The 20,643-nt window shown below is 44.3% G+C and overlaps 1 protein-coding gene across 1 annotated transcript in view; it reads left to right on the plus strand.

The window, feature by feature from the left end:
* LOC120741819 (neuropilin and tolloid-like protein 1) overlaps positions 1 to 20,643 on the plus strand; it is a 47,625-nt gene that overhangs the window by 24,847 nt on the left and 2,135 nt on the right. Inside the window, exons 5-9 of the mRNA XM_040044882.1 lie at positions 8,989 to 9,030; positions 10,896 to 11,023; positions 12,593 to 12,821; positions 13,457 to 13,570; positions 13,655 to 13,799. Of these exons, the coding sequence (XP_039900816.1) occupies positions 8,989 to 9,030; positions 10,896 to 11,023; positions 12,593 to 12,821; positions 13,457 to 13,570; positions 13,655 to 13,799 (658 nt within the window). The remainder of the gene's footprint in view (positions 1 to 8,988; positions 9,031 to 10,895; positions 11,024 to 12,592; positions 12,822 to 13,456; positions 13,571 to 13,654; positions 13,800 to 20,643) is intronic.

Here is a 20,643-nt window from a genome sequence, read left to right on the forward strand (position 1 = left end):
TTAGTTAAACTGCAGGAATGTCTTAAAGACATAAAGACCTGGATGGCCGCTAACTTTCTGCTTCTTAATTCAGATAAAACTGAGGTTATATTACTCGGCCCTGAAAATCTTAGAAATATGGTATCTAATCAGATTCTTACTCTGGATGGCATTACCTTGGCCTCCAGTAACGCTGTGAAGAACCTTGGAGTCCTTTGACCAACATATGTCCTTCAACACACATATTAAACAAATATGTAAGACTGCGTTCTTCCATTTGCGCAACATCTCTAAAATTAGAAATATCCTGTCTCAGAGTGACGCTGAAAAACTAGTTCATGCATTTATTACTTTCAGGCTGGACTACTGTAATTCATTATTATCAGGATGTCCAAAAAACTCGCTGAAAAGCCTTCAGTTAATCCAAAATTCTGCAGCAGGAGTACTGACAGGGACTAGAAAGAGAGAGCATATTTCTCCTGTTTTGGCTTCCCTTCATTGGCTTCCTGTTAAATCCAGAATTGAATTCAAAATCCTGCTCCTCACATACAAGGTCTTAAATAATCAGGGCCCATCTTATCTTAATGACCTTTGTTAAGAGATATATTCTAAAACACTTCTTCAGTAGAGAATCAGAGAAGAGAAACACAGATTTTCTTGCTAGCAAGGGCAGCCTCCTGAGCTCACACACCAAGAGTGAGGCTCCAAGATTCGCAAATGAGAGACTGCCCCAGTCTTTATTTATACTTCAGTGGGTGGTTGTTCCTTACATTGGAATGTGTGTGTGTGTGTGTGTGTGTGTGTGTGTGTGTGTGTGTGTGTGTGTGTCCATAAACAACTTCCCTTAACCTGCTGGTCTGATGAATACATATAGATGAAAACAGTTCATCTATATGTAAAAAAAGCACTTAGACTAAAACTGACATAGCTACGTTAATCCTACCGTAAAACAATAAGACAAGGTACGACCTCTCCCATACTCCTAGGATGTGGGGGTGAATGCCAGAACACCCTGGAATGTTACAGACCTCCTAGGATGAGACATTCTTTCAATATGCCACCAACTATATACTTCTAAACACAAGTGATTACATGCAGTATTCTACCATATGCAAACTTATATCATTAAAAGATTATACTGACTACTAAGTACAATTTTCCATTGACAACCTTGTAGTACCATATCACCCTATTAGAGCACTTCGCTCTCGCTCTGCAGAACTACTTGTTGTTCCTAGAGTGTTTGAAAGTAGAATGGGAGGGAGAGCCTTCAGTTTTCAGGCCCCTCTTCTGTGGAACCAGCTTTCAGTTTGGATTCAGGAGACAGACACTATCTCTACTTTTAAGATTAGGCTTATAACTTTCCTTTTTGCTAAAGCATATAGTTAGGGCTGGATCAGGTGACCCTGAATCCTCCCTTAGTTATGCTGCAATAGACGTAGGCTGCCGGGGGATTCCCATGATGCATTGAGTTTTTCCTTTCCAGTCACCTTTCTCACTCACTATGTGTTAATAGACCACTCTGCATTGAATCATATCTGTTATTAACCTCTGTCTCTCTTCCACGGCATGTCTTTTATCCTGTCTTCCTTCTCTCAACCCAACCGGTCGCAGCAGATGGCCCCGCCCCTCCCTGAGCCTGGTTCTGCCGGAGGTTTCTTCCTGTTAAAAGGAAGTTTTTCCTTCCCACTGTCGCCAAAGTGCTTGCTCATAGGGGGTCATATGATTGTTGGGTTTTTCTCTGTATCTATGAAGCGCCTTGAGGCGACTTTTGTTGTGATTTGGCGCTATATAAATAAAATTGAATTGAATTGAAAAAGCACCAAACTGTTGTATTTTGGACTATCACGGTGTTTATTCTATAAAGATTTTGTAAGCCTTCATTAACTAGACAAAGTTTATTGTTCAAAAAAATAGAAAGAAATGAAATCAGCTGAATTTGAAGTGGACAGGTGGGAACATTTCTGTCCTAATCCTGGCTATTGTCAGCCAATGGTATTCCTCCCTCCCTTTGGTTGTCAATTTACTAGGTATGTAGCCACTTTGTGTTGCTATTAATTATTTTTGTCTGTGATCAGTGCAAGATGCATAATTAAACAACATTTCATGGTCCATGGTCACATCATTGCTAATCTCTTCTTAGTTCTACGCTGCTCCTTTTTGTCAGCATGTGCACCCAATGATTCTCCTATTCTCTGGAACTCTGTTAAACAGATGCAGCACTCTTGCATTTGGTTTTTTGACGATGATGGTCGAGGGTCTAACGGACAGTCTGGCCAAAAAATCTCCCCTAGATGTTCAGTTGAGACATGGCTAATGATTCACATCATTATCATCTGCATCAATCACACCATACAGTGAACACTTGTGCCCTATGAATGGGTGTGTTTTCATCCTGTGAGTAATCACTCCAGTAAGGATAGAAATGTTAGATAAAAATTTAGGAGAAAGGTTATCACTGAGAAAAACTTTGCATTCATTAGCAGCAGTGTTGGGACTAACGCGTTATTAAGTAACGCGTTACAGTAACTACGTTATTATTGTGGTAACGAGCACGGTAACTAGTTATTATGCCAAAACCAGGAACGCGTTACTCGTTACTGGGATTTAGATAGGGTCGTTACTCGTTACTTCGTGTGGTGGCTATCGTGGAGTTTCCACAGATTCAGTAACATTAGCAAGTGGTGGAGGTCAGCAGGTGGATGAAGGAAAAGGGACGCTAAAGGAAAAGAGACCCGAGGCGGCCGCCGGTCCAAGTGTGAACTGAACTTCAGGTAAGAAGTTATGACCTGCAGTCTCTCTGGGTCAGATATGAACCAAGTTTAGGTGGAGTTTTTTTTCGTTATGCTGACTTTTTCCGTACTGCGTGCTAGCTCATGACGGAGTTTCTATACAGCTGGGTGGGTGCTATGAAGTTAATGATGTTGAACTTTATTTTGTTCATAAGTTATTAGAGTTGCCAACCGTCCCGTCTGGTATTCAGAGAAAATATTACGCGTTTCTTATTGAGGTGAAAAGGAACAGTTTGTCCCGTAATTCAGCTACAATGAAAAAGGCACAAAGCTGGAGTTACTCTGTGTCTTTACGCTGCACAGCTGCCTCTTCTTTCATTCTCCCCCCTCCCTCTCCCGTTTCTACTTCAATCATGAAACTGATCAATGATCAGCTGATTGTCTTTTCTCTCTTGTTTGTTTATCGCTCACTTTGCACCGAAAGAGGAAACCAGCGGATGTCGTGCTAAACAACAGCAGCACGTTTAAGCTTGATCAGCTGTTGTTAGAATTTATTTAATATTAATTTCTAGTATCAGCTGATGTTTGCTGGAGCCACAGCTGTAAAAAAGCTGCTGGTCATGATATGGTTTGGTTATCTGGTGAGAGGGAAACATGAAGATGAAACCAGGAGATGTCCTTACTGGATCATCAGAGCTGAACAGGTGATGGAAAAACAGGTTTACCTTTTAGGTGACATGAATGAGTTGAAGGGAAGTTATGAACTGTTTCTGAGAGACAAATAACACCAGGATCCTTTTTTAGGTAGCTGACAGCTGGTAACTGTGCAGGTGCGGATCTAGCAAAGTGTTGCCAGAGGGGCAGGTAGGGCATTAACAGGGAAAGGGGGGCACAAAGAAATACTTTTCTTTCTTATTCCCATTTAAAATGTCTAGCTTGTAAAAAATAATTATCTGAATCTTACAACAAACGATTGATAGATTGATGCATATATACCATCAAAACAGTGTACATCACTGTCACAACAGTGTTTGTTTTCATTCAAAGGCTTTATGATTTTTCCTATAATGGTGGGCTGGTCTCTAGTCAAAATGCCCAGGACGATTTTTTTGTCCCAGTCCAGCCCTGTATGCAGCTCATCTGCAGTCTGGTGTTACCTACATCTTCCTATTCAGAAGGCAGAATTTCCGAGTTCTGAGTACAATCGAAAGCACCACGACTGCAGTTTTTGTGTTGGATGTAAAAGGCGCACATGACGCTGTGACGTAGGCTAGAATCATGGCAGCAGTCAATGACGGTCCAGGCGTGGGACTTCTTTTGTGGAAATATGCACATTGTGGCGGACCACCAGGTGGCTCCACTCACACCCAAGTTGAACGGAAGTGTTGGGGTGGAGATTTTGGCGCTCACTATATGTGAAGTTCTGAGAGTCAGTTAATAAAGTTGGAGTGAGACACAGAGACCTCTCCTGTCGTTATTACATACCTCCACATTGGTGACCCCTGTAGCGAACATGCTAAGGCTCGACGACGAAGCCAGCTCCGGCCTGGAAGCATCGGCTGCCACCGGACTTTCACCTCCGCCGATGGCTGCGTTTGCTGTGGCGCTTAAATTGCCGGATTTTTGGCTTCACGATCCTCCTTCATGGTTCGTGCACGTAGAAGCTCAGTTTGCTCTTCGTGGAGTTTCAGCCGACGATACTAAATACCACCATGTGGTGGCCTCACTTGACCCGGCCCGCTCTGATGCTGAGCGGGCCGAGAAACTCCTTTCCCTCGCGGGCCTGGGCGACGGCACCGCTCTCGAGCTCATGGAGAGCATGCTGTCCTTGCTGGGCGCGGATGACGGAGGATTTCTCTTCACCCACCTCTTTCTCCGACAGCTGCCGGCTCCAGTGCGCGCTGGCCTTGCCAACTCCCCGCTATTGGCCACGAAGGATTACCGCTCCCTTGCGGAAGAGGCGGATCGCATCCTCCTGGCTACCAGGACTTTCGGCGTCCAGGCGATTGTTCAGGACTCACCAGCGTTTTCCCCCGCCCCCTCACCGATGCTCCAGGGGCCCTCCGACTCGTCCACAGTGGCCGGAATCGCTGCACGGCGGCACCGCGGAAAGGGGCTTTGTTTTTATCACCAGCGTTTTGGAGCGAAGGCACGGCGCTGTCTCCCGCCTTGCAGTTTCCAGACCCAGGGAAACGGGCATGTCAGCGCTCTGTAGCAGCCGCGACCGCTGGCAACAAGGAAAGGCTGCTTTTCTTAGAGGACTCACGCTCGGGGAGGCGTTTCCTGGTGGACTCCGGCTCACAGAAGGGCCTTCTTCCCCCGGCTGGCTCGGACAGGCTAGCTGAGGGCTGCGGGCCATTGCTAACAGCGGCTAATGGCTCTCCCATCAAAACCTTCGGTGAAAGGTTGGTGACTGTTTGCTTTCACGACCGTGACTTTCAGTGGAACTTTGTTGTTGCTGCTAGCTCTGTGCCTATAATAGGCGCTGATTTTCTTTGTGCTCACGGACTGCTGGTTGATGTTGCTAACAGACGTTTAATTGATGCTGTGTCATTTTCCTCATTACCCTGTTTGACTCGGGGTGCTCAGCCCGTGGTGCATGCTAACTCAGTAGATTCGGGTGACGTTTTTCAGTGTTTGCTTTCTGAGTTTCCCTCACTCTCTGTCCCCACTTTCTCGAGCACTGTGACGAAGCATGGGGTGGAGCATTACATAACTACAGTAGGGCCCCCGGTGTTCGCGCGCGCGCGCCGCCTCGACCCTGCCAAACTGGCTGTCGCTCGGGAAGAATTTGCCACCATGGAGCGTCTGGGCATCGTGCAGCGTTCGAACAGTGCCTGGGCTTCTCCGTTACACATGGTGCCTAAATCTGATGGTCGGTGGCGACCTTGTGGGGATTTCCGCCGTCTTAATAATGTCACAGAGAACGATCGTTATCCCATTCCCCACATCCAAGATTTTTCCGCTCATCTTGCGGGGACCTCGGTTTTTTCGAAGATCGATTTGGTACGGGGATATCACCAGGTTTCCGTGCGCGCGGAGGATGTCCCCAAAACCGCCGTAATTACACCTTTCGGCCTTTTCGAGTTTCTGCCCATGCCGTTTGGCCTGAAAGGTGCCGCCCAAACCTTCCAGCGGTTGATGGACTCGGTCTTGCGCGGGCTGCCCTTTGTTTTTGTATATCTTGATGATATACTGGTGGCCAGCAGCTCGAAGGAGCAGCACATGTTCCATCTGCGGCAGGTTTTTCAGCGTTTGGCGGAGCATGGACTGATTATTAATCCGTCTAAATGCCAGTTTGGGTTGCCCGTTCTCGATTTTCTTGGGCACCGTATTTCCGCCGAGGGCGCGGTTCCGTTGCCTGACAAAGTCCGAGCTGTTTCGGAATTTCCGCGTCCCACGAATGTTAAGGCACTGCAGGAATTTTTGGGGATGGTGAATTTTTACAACCGTTTTCTCCCCAGAGCGCCACATCTGCTGAAGCCCCTTTATGAGGCATTAAAAGGTAAGAAAGCTAATGACTCCGTTGACTGGTTTCCGGAAAGCATCCAAGCGTTTTCTGATGCTAAGTCAGCGTTAGCTAATGCTGCCCTTCTGGCCCACCCATCCCCCTCAGCGCCGATTGCGTTGACCACCGATGCGTCGGACATAGCGGTGGGTGCGGTGCTGGAACAGCGAATCTCGGGTGTCTGGCAACCGCTCGCCTTTTTCAGCCGTACGCTACGTGACAGCGAACGCAATTACAGCGTTTTTGACAGGGAGCTACTGGCGCTCCACCTGGCGACTCGTCATTTCCGGTTTTTTTCTCGAGGGTCGTCACTTTACCGCATACGTGGACCACAAACCCTTGACGTTTGCCATGTCCAAGGTTTCTGATCCATGGAGTGCACGCCAGCAGCGCCAGTTGGCAGCCATTTCTGAGTTTACCACGGACATTCGGCACGTGGCTGGTAAATCCAATCATGTGGCTGACTGTTTGTCCCGTGCGCTGGTTTCTCCAGTCTTTCTCGGCATAGACTACTCCGCCATGGCTGCCGATCAGAGCGGTGACCCGGACATCCTCGCGCTTAAATCCACCCAGACGGGCCTCATACTAGAGGACAGACCCGTGCAGGACGGTGGTCCCCTCCTCGTCTGTGACGTTTCCACTGGCCGCCCTCGCCCAGTGGTTCCCGCTTCCTGGCGTCGTCAAGTTTTTGACTCGGTACATGCTCTCTCTCATCCAGGGGTCCGGGCCTCTGTTAAACTGGTCAGCTCTAAATTTGTTTGGCCAGGCCTTCGCAAATCTGTTAAGGAATGGGCGTCGGCGTGCATTCCCTGCCAGCGTGCGAAGGTTCATAAACACACCAAGGCGCCCCTGGAGCCGTTCTTCATACCCGGCAAACGTTTCGATCATGTGCATGTCGATCTGGTGGGTCCTCTGCCGCAGTCACAAGGTTTTACGCACCTTTTGACTGTTGTTGACCGGACCACCAGGTGGCCGGAGGCGGTCCCCCTGGCGTCCACTACCGCAGCAGTGGTGGCCAAGGCGTTTTTGTCAAGCTGGGTCTCGCGTTTCGGCCCACCCGCGGACATTACGTCAGACAGAGGCCCCCAGTTCATATCTGAGCTTTGGTCGGCCATGGCTGATGGACTGGGGGCTAAAGTCCACCGCACAACCGCATACAACCCGCAAGCTAATGGGATGTGTGAACGGTTCCACCGGTCGCTTAAGGCTGCTTTTCGCGCTTCCTTAAAGGATGGCATTTGGGTTGACCGCCTCCCGTGGGTTTTGCTTGGGCTGCGCTCTGCGGTTAAGGAGGATCTCGGCGCTTCCCCAGCTGAGCTAGTGTTTGGTCAGCCCCTCCGCGTGCCTGGAGAATTCTTGCCTGAAAATCCTCCTCCCTGCTTCGATCCATCGGTGCTATCTCTCAACCCGCTTTTGCACTCGCTTCGGGTTCCTGGTCCGGTGCACCATTGCGTGCCTGACACCTTTGTTCCAAAGACTTTAGAGACTGCTAAGTTTGTTTTTGTCAGGCACGATGCCCACAGGACACCGCTGCGGCCGCTGTATGACGGCCCATTCAGGGTTATTGAACCGGGCCAGAAACATTTTGTTTTGGATTTTGGGGGTCGAAGGGAGACTGTGTGTGTTGACAGACTTAAACCTGCACATGTTCTTCCGGACAGTAATGTAGTGCCGGCCCAGGCCCCTCGCCGTGGCCGCCCTCCTTCGATGGGGTTGACAGACTCTGGTTTTCCCCCCAGGACTACCCCCGGACCACCGGCGTTTGAGCCTCCTCCTGCCTTTCCTGCTCGCCTTCACCGGCCTCGTTCACAGGATGGACCTTCCTCTGCCTGTTCTCTCCCTCCCAGGTTCAGTCGTTCGGGTCGTTTGCTTAAACCCAGGGTCCTGGACTGAATAGAGACCTAACTGTGTGTTCAGGGGGGGGGTATGTGTGGCGGACCACCAGGTGGCTCCACTCACACCCAAGTTGAACGGAAGTGTTGGGGTGGAGATTTTGGCGCTCACTATATGTGAAGTTCTGAGAGTCAGTTAATAAAGTTGGAGTGAGACACAGAGACCTCTCCTGTCATTATTACATACCTCCACAACATTATCTTTTTCTTTCTATTGGTAGGTGGCACAGTGCACTTGTGGCAAGTAAGCAAGCTAGAAGACTGGCAAAGTTATGGAAGAAACACATTAACAAGAGAATTCTGAGTAAAATCAAAGTTACTTTCCCTAGTAACTAGTTACTTTGAAAGTAACGAGTAACTTGAAGTAACTGAGTTACTTTTGAGAGAAGTAACTAGTAATGTAACTAAGTTACTATTTTAAAGTAACTTACCCAACACTGATTAGCAGTGACTCTTACGTCTTTAGGGAACAAGTGGCGAAAAACCATGTGAGTAAAATGGACCCACTGATTAAACAGAGTCACCCAGGCTATTGCCTGTATTGGTTAGTTTGTCACGCGTCTGCATGTTTCGACATTTCTTCCAACTGTACTGCATTTACTGAACACATGCAAATGTATTTAAATATTATACACCAATCATCCACGACAATAAGACCACCTGCAAATGTTGTGTGAGCCTTCTTGTTCTGCAATGACAGCTCTGGCACCTTGACACAAAACATCTGGGGATATTGTCCACAGAACATCTGCCACACAAGCATCTTTAAACACCTTATGTGTACACAATTTTAAATGCATGTGTTTATCACATACGTGGAGTACATCATGTTATAAAGATTTATTTGCCTCTTACAAGACCGATGTTCTGCTTTCAGATCCTGAGTTTAAAGGGCTTGGGGAACTGCCAGCTCTACCATGTGAGTATTAAACTTGTGTGTGATCATGATACAACATAATATTAGACACAAAGCAGAAAGTCAGTGTAGTGCTTGATTAAATTGATATGTGTTAACATCAAAGTAGGAAACGAGTTGTTAAATCAAATTTACATACTGCAGGAAAGATTTCATGTTGCTGGAAAACTGCAGTACATTACATGTGTCATGTTTTAATAACTGAGACGTTTGTACATGGTGACTTTGTTACACATTAGTCTGAGCTCACAGTACATAAATCTGTGAGCAAGTATGATTATAATGTTATATGGAGACAAAATCCTAAGTTAGCATTACTGCAGTGTTACTAGTGATTACTGGAAACTGGAATGTGCATACAGTAATGGAGGTTTTTAACTGCTAGTTTTAACCTTTCCAAATTAATGTATCAGTTTCCCAATCTGCCATGAGAACCAATGTTGGAGTTTTAAAAAAACTAAAAATGTAATGAGGTGTATTTAAATTTTTGACTTAGGTACAGCTCCACACATACATGTTATTTTCCTCAGAATTGTGTTAATAACAGTACTAGAAAACCCTTCATACTCGATGCTACAAGATGTGAAAATTTAAATAGAGTCTAAAATTTGAATTTGGAAACTTAATTTGTGACATCACAACCAGTTTTGAACCATTTCTGTCAAAGGGGAAACACATAGTGACATGGTGACACATAGTTAGCCTATGTAAAATAAAAATGTTTGCACATTTATCTATTCAAAGATATCTTGTCTTTAACATTCTGAGAGGTAATAAGATGATGAGATAAAGTGCTGTTTAACATTTTCACATTGCCATGGGCAAGCCCAACTCCACAAAGGATGGGATGCTATGTAAAATGTCAATAAAAACATAAACCTCACAAACCTTTTACGTTATGAAACATATTAGTTCATTTTGAAATTGATGGCAAAAGCATATCTGAAAAAATACGAGGTCTAGAAAAGTAAGTGGTGGTAAAAAGAAACCTTTTACAGCTAATTGGGTGAATCGAAATATTCAGAGAATCTGGAAGAATCTCTGTGCACAAGGGGACAAGGCTGGAAATCGTGAAAAAAAAAAAAAAGAAAAGCATGATTCTATCATGGAAATCAGTGCCCGGTCTCAGGAACACTTCCAGAAGTCATTGTCAATGAACACAGTTCAGTGTGCCGTCCATGAACACGGGTTAGAGCTATAGGATGCAAAGAAGAAGCCATATGATCCAGAAACACTGCCATTTTCTCTGGGCTTGCAGATCTACTAGAAAGGCATCATCAGTGTTGAAAAGTGTGTTTTCAGGGAAAAAGACACCATTTTACCAAGGCAATACCAAACCTACTGCATCTATTAGAACAGCGTAACTTTGCTGGACTGAACTGGCCTGCCTATAGTCCAGACTTTACACCAGTCTTTACACCATTTTGCACATCATAGAATGAAAATCACAAAAAAGAAGGCACTGCACTGTAGTACAGCTAGAATCCTATATCAGACAAGGATGAGGCAACATTCTGGTCTCCTCAGTTTCCAACGTTAACACACTGTTGTTAAAAGAAGAGTGGACGCTACACAACAGTAAACATGGCATGGCCCAACTTTTTTGAGACATGTGGCTGGCATTAAAATTCAAAATGATCTTTTTTCTTAAATTGTATTTTCTCAGTTTAAGCATTTGATTTATAGTTTATGAGGCTTGCAGACCACTGGATTCCATTTTATTTTACATTTTACGCAGCATTTGAGGTTGCATAAATCTTCATATGAAGCATCAAGTACTACAGAAAACTTGTCTCTACAACTGAAACAGGCCTCATTGTTACAACAGCATTGCTTTAACTGTTACGTAAAACTGCTGCTCTCCACAGTTTGTGAGTTTGAGATGAATGGTCCAGAAGGCTACGTAGATTCAACGCAGATAGCTAAGGAAGGCCAGGCGCAGCAGACTGAAGCCGTGGACTGCAGATGGTACATCAGGGCTCCACCGAGAGCCAAGGTCTGCATACTGTGTGCCATTTCTTTCTTTCTTATTTAAACAATCTCTGCTACTCACAGATGGAATTTGACTCTACTACAAACTTCAGATACCTGGAATTGATTGATTGTCTGCTTGTTGAGACAGTAGGCTGGTGTTCTACCTGTAACATAATGTGCAGTGTTGGTCAAGTTACTTGAAAAAAGTAATCAGTAACGAATTACTGATTACTTCCCCAAAAGAGTAATCCCGTTACTTTACTGATTACTTATTTTCAAAAGTAATTAATTACTTAGTTACTTAGTTACTTTTAAAAACACGATTTACAACCTGAATAGGTAATAAAGCAATAGATCTGTCAACCCAATTCTACTTTTTCTGCATAATCCATCATACAAAATGTAATCAAATGGAAAAGTCTCTTTTTTTTTAAACTTGTTTTATCAGTTTTAATCTTTTAACTTTATGCATCAAGCAAAAATTAAATTATATGCACCATTCTCTGGCTTGAAGAAATTAGTTTAACATTTAAACCTATTTTCTGCACATTCCAGCACATAAAATAAAATATTTTTTGTGTTTACACTCAGTCTTTCAAATAGATGCAAGTAAAACACAGCAGAAAGTAAATAAAATCAAAGACTAGCAGTCCTGTTGCTCTATTTTCACCTGTAAAGCAGGAGTGAGGCAGGCGGAGGTGTGCTCTGGTGCAGGTGTGGCGCAGCAGTCAGTGGAAGAATCCGCGAGTTTCTCTGTGAATTTCCCATTACGTCGTTGCGCACTCGGAGCTTGTTTAGGGGTTTTTTCGGAGTAAAAAGAAGTTTTCTTCCCACGCACAACGGATGCTAATGTTTTTGTCACTTTTTATGGAATCAAACTCAAAGTAAGGTCAGTACTTCTAAGCTTTAAACGCTGCACGCTCATATATGATCCATTGTTGATCTGCAGACAGCTGTTGTCACAAACGTCGCACTCGCTTACGTCACTGTGTTGAGACATTCTTGCAAAAAAATCACGGTTTTAGTAACGCAGTAACGCAGCGTTCCTACGGGAAAGTAACGGTAATCTAATTACCGTTTTTGCAATAGTAATCCCTTACTTTACTCGTTACTTGAAAAAAGTAATCAGATTACAGTAACGCGTTACTTGTAACACGTTACTGCCCATCTCTGATAATGTGAACATCACATTTTTACAGTATTCTGCTCAGCAATGACTGATGTGAAACTGCTGTAGCAGTTCTCATTTAATGATGTTGAAGTTGGTTCTTTTCAGACAAACACTGTAGAATTTTTTAAAACCATCTTCAAAACGTCCAAAGATGTCAGCCTTTCAGAGCTCAATAAATGACTGCAGGTCAACAATATCTTGCCAGTTAAATAGTATTGCTGTTAGTATTTACACATCTACATTTCTTTTGTCACTGTTGGATATTTGAGCCATTTCAACGAGGAATTTTTATGTGATAAATAGAGAAGGTCTTCAAGTCATGAAAATAATGAAAGGAGAAAAACATAAAGATGTCCCAGTGTTATTAAACTCTGGTCCATTCACAGCACTCTTTCTTCTCATCCTTTTGTCTCCTCACAGATCTACATGCGTTTTCTTGAGTATGAGATGCATAACTCCAATGAGTGTAAGCGTAACTTTGTTGGCATCTATGATGGCAGCAGTTCCGTTGAGCACTTAAAGAATAAGTTCTGCTCCACTGTGGCCAACGATGTCATGCTGGTTACCTCTGTGGGGGTGGTGAGACTGTGGGCAGACGAGGGCAGCAGGAAGAGCAGATTCAAAATCCTCTTTACAACCTTCCATGAACGTGAGTAAATCTGTCTGCCTGAGATTTGTTTCTTTTAAAGATCAAGATTTATTGGAAAATGTTAAATAATGAGTAGAATTTAGATAACAAGTGTTCAGGGGATTGCAACAGTTTATGAAGTATATACATCAGTGGTTCTTAACCTTGTTGGAGGTACCGAACCCCACCAGCTTCATATTCGCATTCACTGAACCCCTCTTTAGTGAAAAATAAAATGTGATTTTTTTACTGGTGCACAAAATGAGCCATGCATGTCATGGCGGAGGCTCTGCCGAACCCCTGAGACCGACTCACCGAACCCCTAGGGTTCGATCGAACCCAGGTTAAGAACCACTGATATACATCTATACATCATCTGCCAGTGAGCAAGCACTTGGTAACAGTGGGAAGGAAAAACTCCTGTTTAACAGGAAGAAACCTCTGGCAGAACGAGGCTCAGGGAGGAGCAGCTAGCAGAACGCTATCTGTGTTGGCTGTTGGCTTCTAGGGAAAGGAGTGGTGCTGTTCCTTAGCAAGCCCATAGCTAATGTTGCCTGTTTAGGCAGAAATGGAGCCAAAAGTGAGTATAGTTAAAGTCTGACTTTGAAGAAGAACATATTGCTACAGCCGTATCTTTCCTGCCTGTCTTGTTTCAGCTCCGTGTGAGAGAGACACTTTCTTTTGCCATAGCAACATGTGCATAAATCACACTCTGGTGTGCAATGGCATCCAGAACTGTGTTTACCCATGGGATGAGAATCACTGCAAAGGTATGTTGAAATTCCAACCACCAGCCACATGCTGTTTTCACAAAACACGCCTGTGATTTCTGTCTGTATCATCCCCTCAACCAGAGACGAGGAAACCGAGCATCCTGGATACGCTAGATAACACTAACCTCACTATCATTGGAGTAACCTGTGGTCTGGTCGTCATCCTGCTCATCATCTCTGTCATCATCCAGGTCAAACAGCCTCGCAAGAAATACATCATCCGCAGGTAAAGTCTCGGTAAATTGTTATTTAGTAGTATTGTCAAAAAGAGAACAAGGGGAATTAAAGACTTTAGTGGTTAAATAAACCAAAACATTCAGAACTATAGAACTTTGTAGACATCAAGGCTCTGTTCACGTACGCGGGTATTTTTTGGTAATATTAGCTTTCTCTGTACTTTTTTTTTTTTTTTTTTGCCTGTCCCGTTTGGCTCTTTTGCCATCAGAATTGTTGTCTAAAGGCAAAGAAAGATGCCCAACGGATTTACTTTACCAAATTGACCATCCCAGCCTTGCCGTAATGGTCCATTTGATACACCTTTTATTGTTTATTATTTATTTCACTTACTGAATACGGGACAGACTTGACTGGGGGAAAGAAGGGGAGAAAGAAAGAGGGAAAGAGAAACAGCTGAGAAGAGGGACGGGGGAGAAGGGCAAAAAACAAAAAACCAACAGAATGAGCAGAAAAAATAAATAAATAAAAAAATAAAAAATGCATATATCAATCACCTGGGTCACCTGCTGAGAAAGAAAAAAGAAAACAAGCAGAAGAGAACAAGAGTAATAGAATAAACAGCATCACAATGATATATGGGAATATGACAGTAAATACTAAATATTAAACATTATTGTGCAGCACATAAGATCAACAGAACACAGTGTGCTTTGAGGTAGGAGCCAAAAAGGGTGTAGTTTGTGGGTGTGATCACCCGTGTGTACACCTGTGAGCATGGACGCTCTTGTTTTTTTAAAAGGTTCCTTCATGTAATGATCTGCTAGAGGGTGTGGGGGGGCCACAGCCCCGTCCTCCAGGGCATGAAGCAGGTATGGAGGAGATCAAAACTCCAGACATCCAGAGGCCCCCAGAACACAAGAGACCAAGGAAGACCAACAGAGGGGCAGCCGCGCCACTGTCCCAGAAAGAGCTGAGGAGAGTCCCAGATGAGGGCTCACTCAGCAGCCGCGGAGCAGAAGCCAGGGGGAGTTGCAGTGACGCGCCCGTGAGCTCCGCCGGCAGCCAGCCGTGCCTGAGTGACCGAGCCCCAGGCCGAGAGGCCGGGGGCACCCCACCTCCGAAGTGGCCCGAGCGAGCCCCAGGCTCCAGGCCCCGATAAGCGGCCACCAAGGAGTGAGCCGGTGTGTACCTGGACGCCCATCCCCGGACACAAAGAACCACCAACGCACCGATGTCTGAGGGAGTCCGCCACTGGCAGGGGAAGTGGTGGTAGGGGGAGATAGGCCTCCAAACCTTGGAGGGCCTAAGATGTCCCCAGAGAGGTGGCGCCTGACACCCAACCTGACATATAGACACAGAAATACAGGCACACACATATACAAACATCCATTCCCACCCTCATGCTCTCATATGCACTTACTCCACACTCAACCAACGTGGAGACAGACATAAAGAGACGCTGTACACACGATCACACTCCCCAAGCGTACTCTACAAACCGGGTCTAGGTACCCTTGCCCCTGGAGGGGGAACTGCACCCAGACCCAGGTGGTGTTACCCTTTTCCCTGCGGTGGGGGGGAGGCAGACCGCCCCGACTCCGCAGCAGCAGGGAGGCCCCACACTCCAGACCGCAGTCGGACGGCCAACTCCTCCTCCTAGCCCCCCCGCTCCAGCAGGTCGCAGAGAATGGGGGTGAGAGAAGACTCCAAACCTCCCTCCACCCGCTCATTGTAGTGTTGATGCATGTGTGTTCTAAGGTGCATTTAAAACCCAGGAGGGCATGGAGCTACCTGCCAGAGAGCAGCAGGTAAGCGCATGGTCCCTCCTGCTAGCCCTCAATGTCTACGTGTATTTAACCTTGAGAGGTGGGCAACGACGCCAGGGGTGGGGTGTACACCCCGATGGTACTTTGGATTCCGTGTATCGTGCCCACCCCCAAGATCCTATATGCATGTGTAATGAGAGTGTGAGTAATGTGAATGTCTAAGTTGTGGGATAAAATTGAGGCAGAGGCAGCCAGAAGGGGACGGGGGGGGGGGGTAGCCTCCTCTGCACCCTGGTGACATACCCCTACTCCAAGGTCCTGCATGTGTGGGTGGTTGTGGTGGAGCGGGAAGAGGGAGGCAGCTGGAGATGTACTTTTTGACCTCCACATATCCAAAACTTCCTTTCAGAGTGAACATTTCAGAAGTATTTACACGTGAAACAAAGATTTTGTCTTGGTAGATGTGTGATGTGTTTTTATAAGAACAGATTTTTAAATAATAAACAAAACACCTGTGTGCATCAGAATATAGCCCAAAATCGCAAGTGTGCAGTTCCTAATAAATGCTGATGCTGCTTCATGTGTGCTTTGCTGGGACTGAGATATACCTTTAACTATCGATTTGATCAATTTGTAGATCTTGATCTATCTTAACTCAGTAGCCAAAATCGCTTGATTTGAGCAGTGTTTAAAACTGCACATTTACATAGTTGTAAAAGAGTAAAGGGCACGACTTTCAAAATTCTGTTACAGGTCAGACATTTTAACCCTCACATTAATATCAATAACAGGGGCTTTTAATTGTAAACATAAAAATGAAGATTGGAAATGACTGAAAAGTTAAGCCAATACTTTATCTCTGAGGAATTGTTGACTTTTTTGTCAATCACAGTACTTCAGAGGTCGCGTCCAAATGTCCAAAAGAAGACTCCCCCACTCTTTTCCATGTGTTGTGACCATCTTGCATCCTTAGTTAATGGTGTAGAATTATGAAGTCGCGCCAGATAGGAAATAAAAACTGCCAGTTATTCATACTTAAACCTTCTGGTTGCTGTTAAAATGTACATGTAACGTGCATATGTATTTGCAAATGTTACACTCAATTTACGTGCTAGGTGTAAATTCACAAACCTGTGTTCTGCCAGAAAGTGATTTCTGATGTTTCTATATGTTTTCTACACATAACACCTTTGCCTATATTCTTAAATAAACTGTAGTCAGCTGGATTCCCACAGAGGTTATAAAATGAAGAAATAACCTGCTTTATCTCTATGACTCTGTGTTATTGTACCTACATTACAGGGCTGTGCAGAGAGGTTTAAAGGGACGGGTGCTCAAAGTTAAAAAGGGGCACATTGAACCAGGCTGAATAACAACAACACACATTTATCAAGAATCTAATATGGGCAACAAGGCAAAGCAAACGTAGCCGATGCTTTACCTGATGGGTACAATGTTGCTGTTGAGGGGTTGCTGTGGATAGTGCTGGAGGGCAGGGCTGTGTTGATCTGAGACTGTAGACATTAAAAAGTCCATAGGAGAGATGGTAGCTGATTAAACAAGTGTCATGAGATAATAACAAAATGCAAAGATTGGTGACAGCGCTTGGAATCATAAGGCAACAAAAACTGTGAGAAATAATTTAGGCTCTGCCTGTGATTCACTCTTTGCTTCTCTTCTTCCTTCCATCCCATCATTTCATATATCACTCTCCACTTGCTGTCTATCTGAGAACAAGGCACAACTTGCTATTACAATAAACTATAATCTAATCATCCACACCTAACAACTCTTGCACTTAATCTATAATAAAATGATGACAGAAAAATGTTATAGCCCTGCCTTTAGTAGCCTCACACAGCTCCTACTGTTTCCTCCTCATGTCCTTACCAGCCATGTCTGGACAATGTTATATCATGAGTAATATGTTTTCATATTAAAAATCCATCTAAATAAAACATACACATGCACGCACACACAGTGACATTTTAGACCTTCTTCAGAATACTGTATATACTATGGGCATCATGGTGCTGATCCAGAATCTTTTTTTTTTTTTTTATTACTAGAGCTACAATAATAAAGCAATGAGGAGGGGGAAGTAATAAATATGAAATAATAATAATGGATTGCATTTATATAGCGCTTTTCAAGACACCCAAAGCGCTTTACAATCCCACTATTCATTCACTCTCACATTCACACACTGGTGGAGGCAGCTACAGTTGTAGCCACAGCTGCCCTGGGGCAGACTGACAGAAGCGAGGCTGCCATATCACGCCATCGGCCCCTCTGGCCAACACCAGTAGGCAAGTAGGGTAAAGTGTCTTGCCCAAGGACACAACGGCCAGGACAGAGAGCCCAGGGATCAAACCGGCGACTTTCCGGTTACAGATGCGATTTCCAACCCCCTGAGCCACGGTCATAATGTCATTATGATGATTCCATTTGTTTCACTATCCACTCTGTGCAGGGGCAAAGATTATTACATTTTTAAACTGTAGAGATACAATAATTTTACTGCTGTAAAATTCAAATTTTGTCTTATTTAAAATATAAATCTAATATAATTTGCTTCTTAATGTATGTTCTTTAAAATACAGCGTGTGTTTTTAATATATTATAATTATAATAATGCATAATTATGTGGACATGCATATTAGATCGTTTTTTAGTGAAATATAATCCCTCCAGAAAGGCAGGAAAAGCCCTGTAACTTGCTTTAAAACTAAATATGTTTCTAAATACTTTAAAACTAAATATGTTCCCTAAAACGGTGGACAGAGCTACAGACCCATGACAGCCTGACACAGGTAGCCAGCAGCTATGACCAGCACTACTTGTGCAGTTAGTAAAAGGACAGGTAATGTTTGTCGCGCTGTTGCACACACAGCACGCTCGTTTGTTTCAGTTTGTCAGTTGCAACAAGACAGCTTACCAACGTGTACGTAATAAGCAGTGTTGGGTAAGTTACTTTAAATTAGTAACTTAGTTACATTACTAGTTACTTCTATCAAAAGTAACTCAGTTACTTCAAGTTACTCGTTACTTTCAGAGTAACTAGTTACTAGGGAAAGTAACTTTGATTTTACTCAGAATTCTCTTGTTAATGTGTTTCTTCCATAACTTTGCCAGTCTTCTAGCTTGCTTACTTGCCACAAGTGCACTGTGCCACCTACCAATAGAAAGAAAAAGATAATGTGCATATTTCCACAAAAGAAGTCCCACGCCTGGACCGTCATTGACTGCTGCCATGATTCTAGCCTACGTCACAGCGTCATGTGCGCTTTTTACATCCAACACAAAAACTGCAGTCGTAGTGCTTTCGATTGTACTCAGAACTCGGAAATTCTGCCTTCTGAATAGGAAGATGTAGGTAACACCAGACTGCAGATGAGCTGCATACAGGGCTGGACTGGGACAAAAAAATCGTCCTGGGCATTTTGACTAGAGACCAGCCCACCATTATAGGAAAAATCATAAAGCCTTTGAATGAAAATAAACACTGTTGTGACAGTGATGTACACTGTTTTGATGGTATATATGCATCAATCTATCAATCGTTTGTTGTAAGATTCAGATAATTATTTTTTACAAGCTAGACATTTTAAATGGGAATAAGAAAGAAAAGTATTTCTTTGTGCCCCCCTTTCCCTGTTAATGCCCTACCTGCCCCTCTGGCAACACTTTGCTAGATCCGCACCTGCACAGTTACCAGCTGTCAGCTACCTAAAAAAGGATCCTGGTGTTATTTGTCTCTCAGAAACAGTTCATAACTTCCCTTCAACTCATTCATGTCACCTAAAAGGTAAACCTGTTTTTCCATCACCTGTTCAGCTCTGATGATCCAGTAAGGACATCTCCTGGTTTCATCTTCATGTTTCCCTCTCACCAGATAACCAAACTGTTGTAACTTTATGCAGCGTTGTTCCAACTGCTGGTTTAACGTGGGTTGCGGTCAAAGCCAACTTTAGATCAAGCACAGAGGACTGAGACGAGGCTATGGTGGAGGTCAGGTCTTTTTACTCAGCTCGCTTTCAATCACATACAATACCACAGTACCACCTACTGGTGGGAGGTAGTAATAGCTGCTGCTTATTGCAATATACCACACAAACCATATCATGACCAGCAGCTTTTTTGCAGTTGTGGCTCCAGCAAACATCAGCTGATACTAGAAATTAATATTAAATAAATTCTAACAACAGCTGATCAAGCTTAAACGTGCTGCTGTTGTTTAGCACGACATCCGCTGGTTTCCTCTTTCGGCGCAAAGTGAGCGATAAACAAACAAGAGAGAAAAGACGATCAGCTGATCATTGATCAGTTTTCATGATTGAAGTAGAAACGGGAGAGGGAGGGGGAGAATGAAAGAAGAGGCAGCTGTGCAGCGTAAAGACACAGAGTAACTCCAGCTTTGTGCCTTTTTCATTGTAGCTGAATTACGGGACAAACTGTTCCTTTTCACCTCAATAAGAAACGCGTAATATTTTCTCTGAATACCAGACGGGACGGTTGGCAACTCTAATAACTTATGAACAAAATAAAGTTCAACATCATTAACTTCATAGCACCCACCCAGCTGTATAGAAACTCCGTCATGCTAGCTAGCACGCAGTACGGAAAGAGTCAGCATAACGAAAATAAACTCCACCTAAACTTGGTTCATATCTGACCCAGAGAGACTGCAGGTCATAACTTCTTACCTGAAGTTCAGTTCACACTTGGACCAGCGGCCGCCTCGGGTCTCTTTTCCTTCTGCGTCCCTTTTCCTTCATCCACCTGCTGGCCTCCACCACTTGCTAATGTTACTGAATCTGTGGAAACTCCGCGATAGCCACCACACGAAGTAACGAGTAACGACCCTATCTAAATCCCAGTAACGAGTAACGCGTTCCTGGTTTTGGCATAATAACTAGTTACCGTGCTCGTTACCACAATAATAACGTAGTTACTGTAACGCGTTACTTAATAACGCGTTAGTCCCAACACTGGTCCCAACACTGGTCCCAACACTGGTAATAAGCTAATACTCCTGTGTGCTATACACTACAGTGTACGCTGTACACCTACTTACTGGTTTTGTCGCATCAGTCTGTGTCTCTGAGTTAATTTGTGTTTCTCCTA

This window comes from Simochromis diagramma, unplaced genomic scaffold, assembly GCF_900408965.1.
Source record: "Simochromis diagramma unplaced genomic scaffold, fSimDia1.1 OVJJ01000663.1, whole genome shotgun sequence".
Classification (NCBI taxonomy): domain Eukaryota; kingdom Metazoa; phylum Chordata; class Actinopteri; order Cichliformes; family Cichlidae; genus Simochromis; species Simochromis diagramma.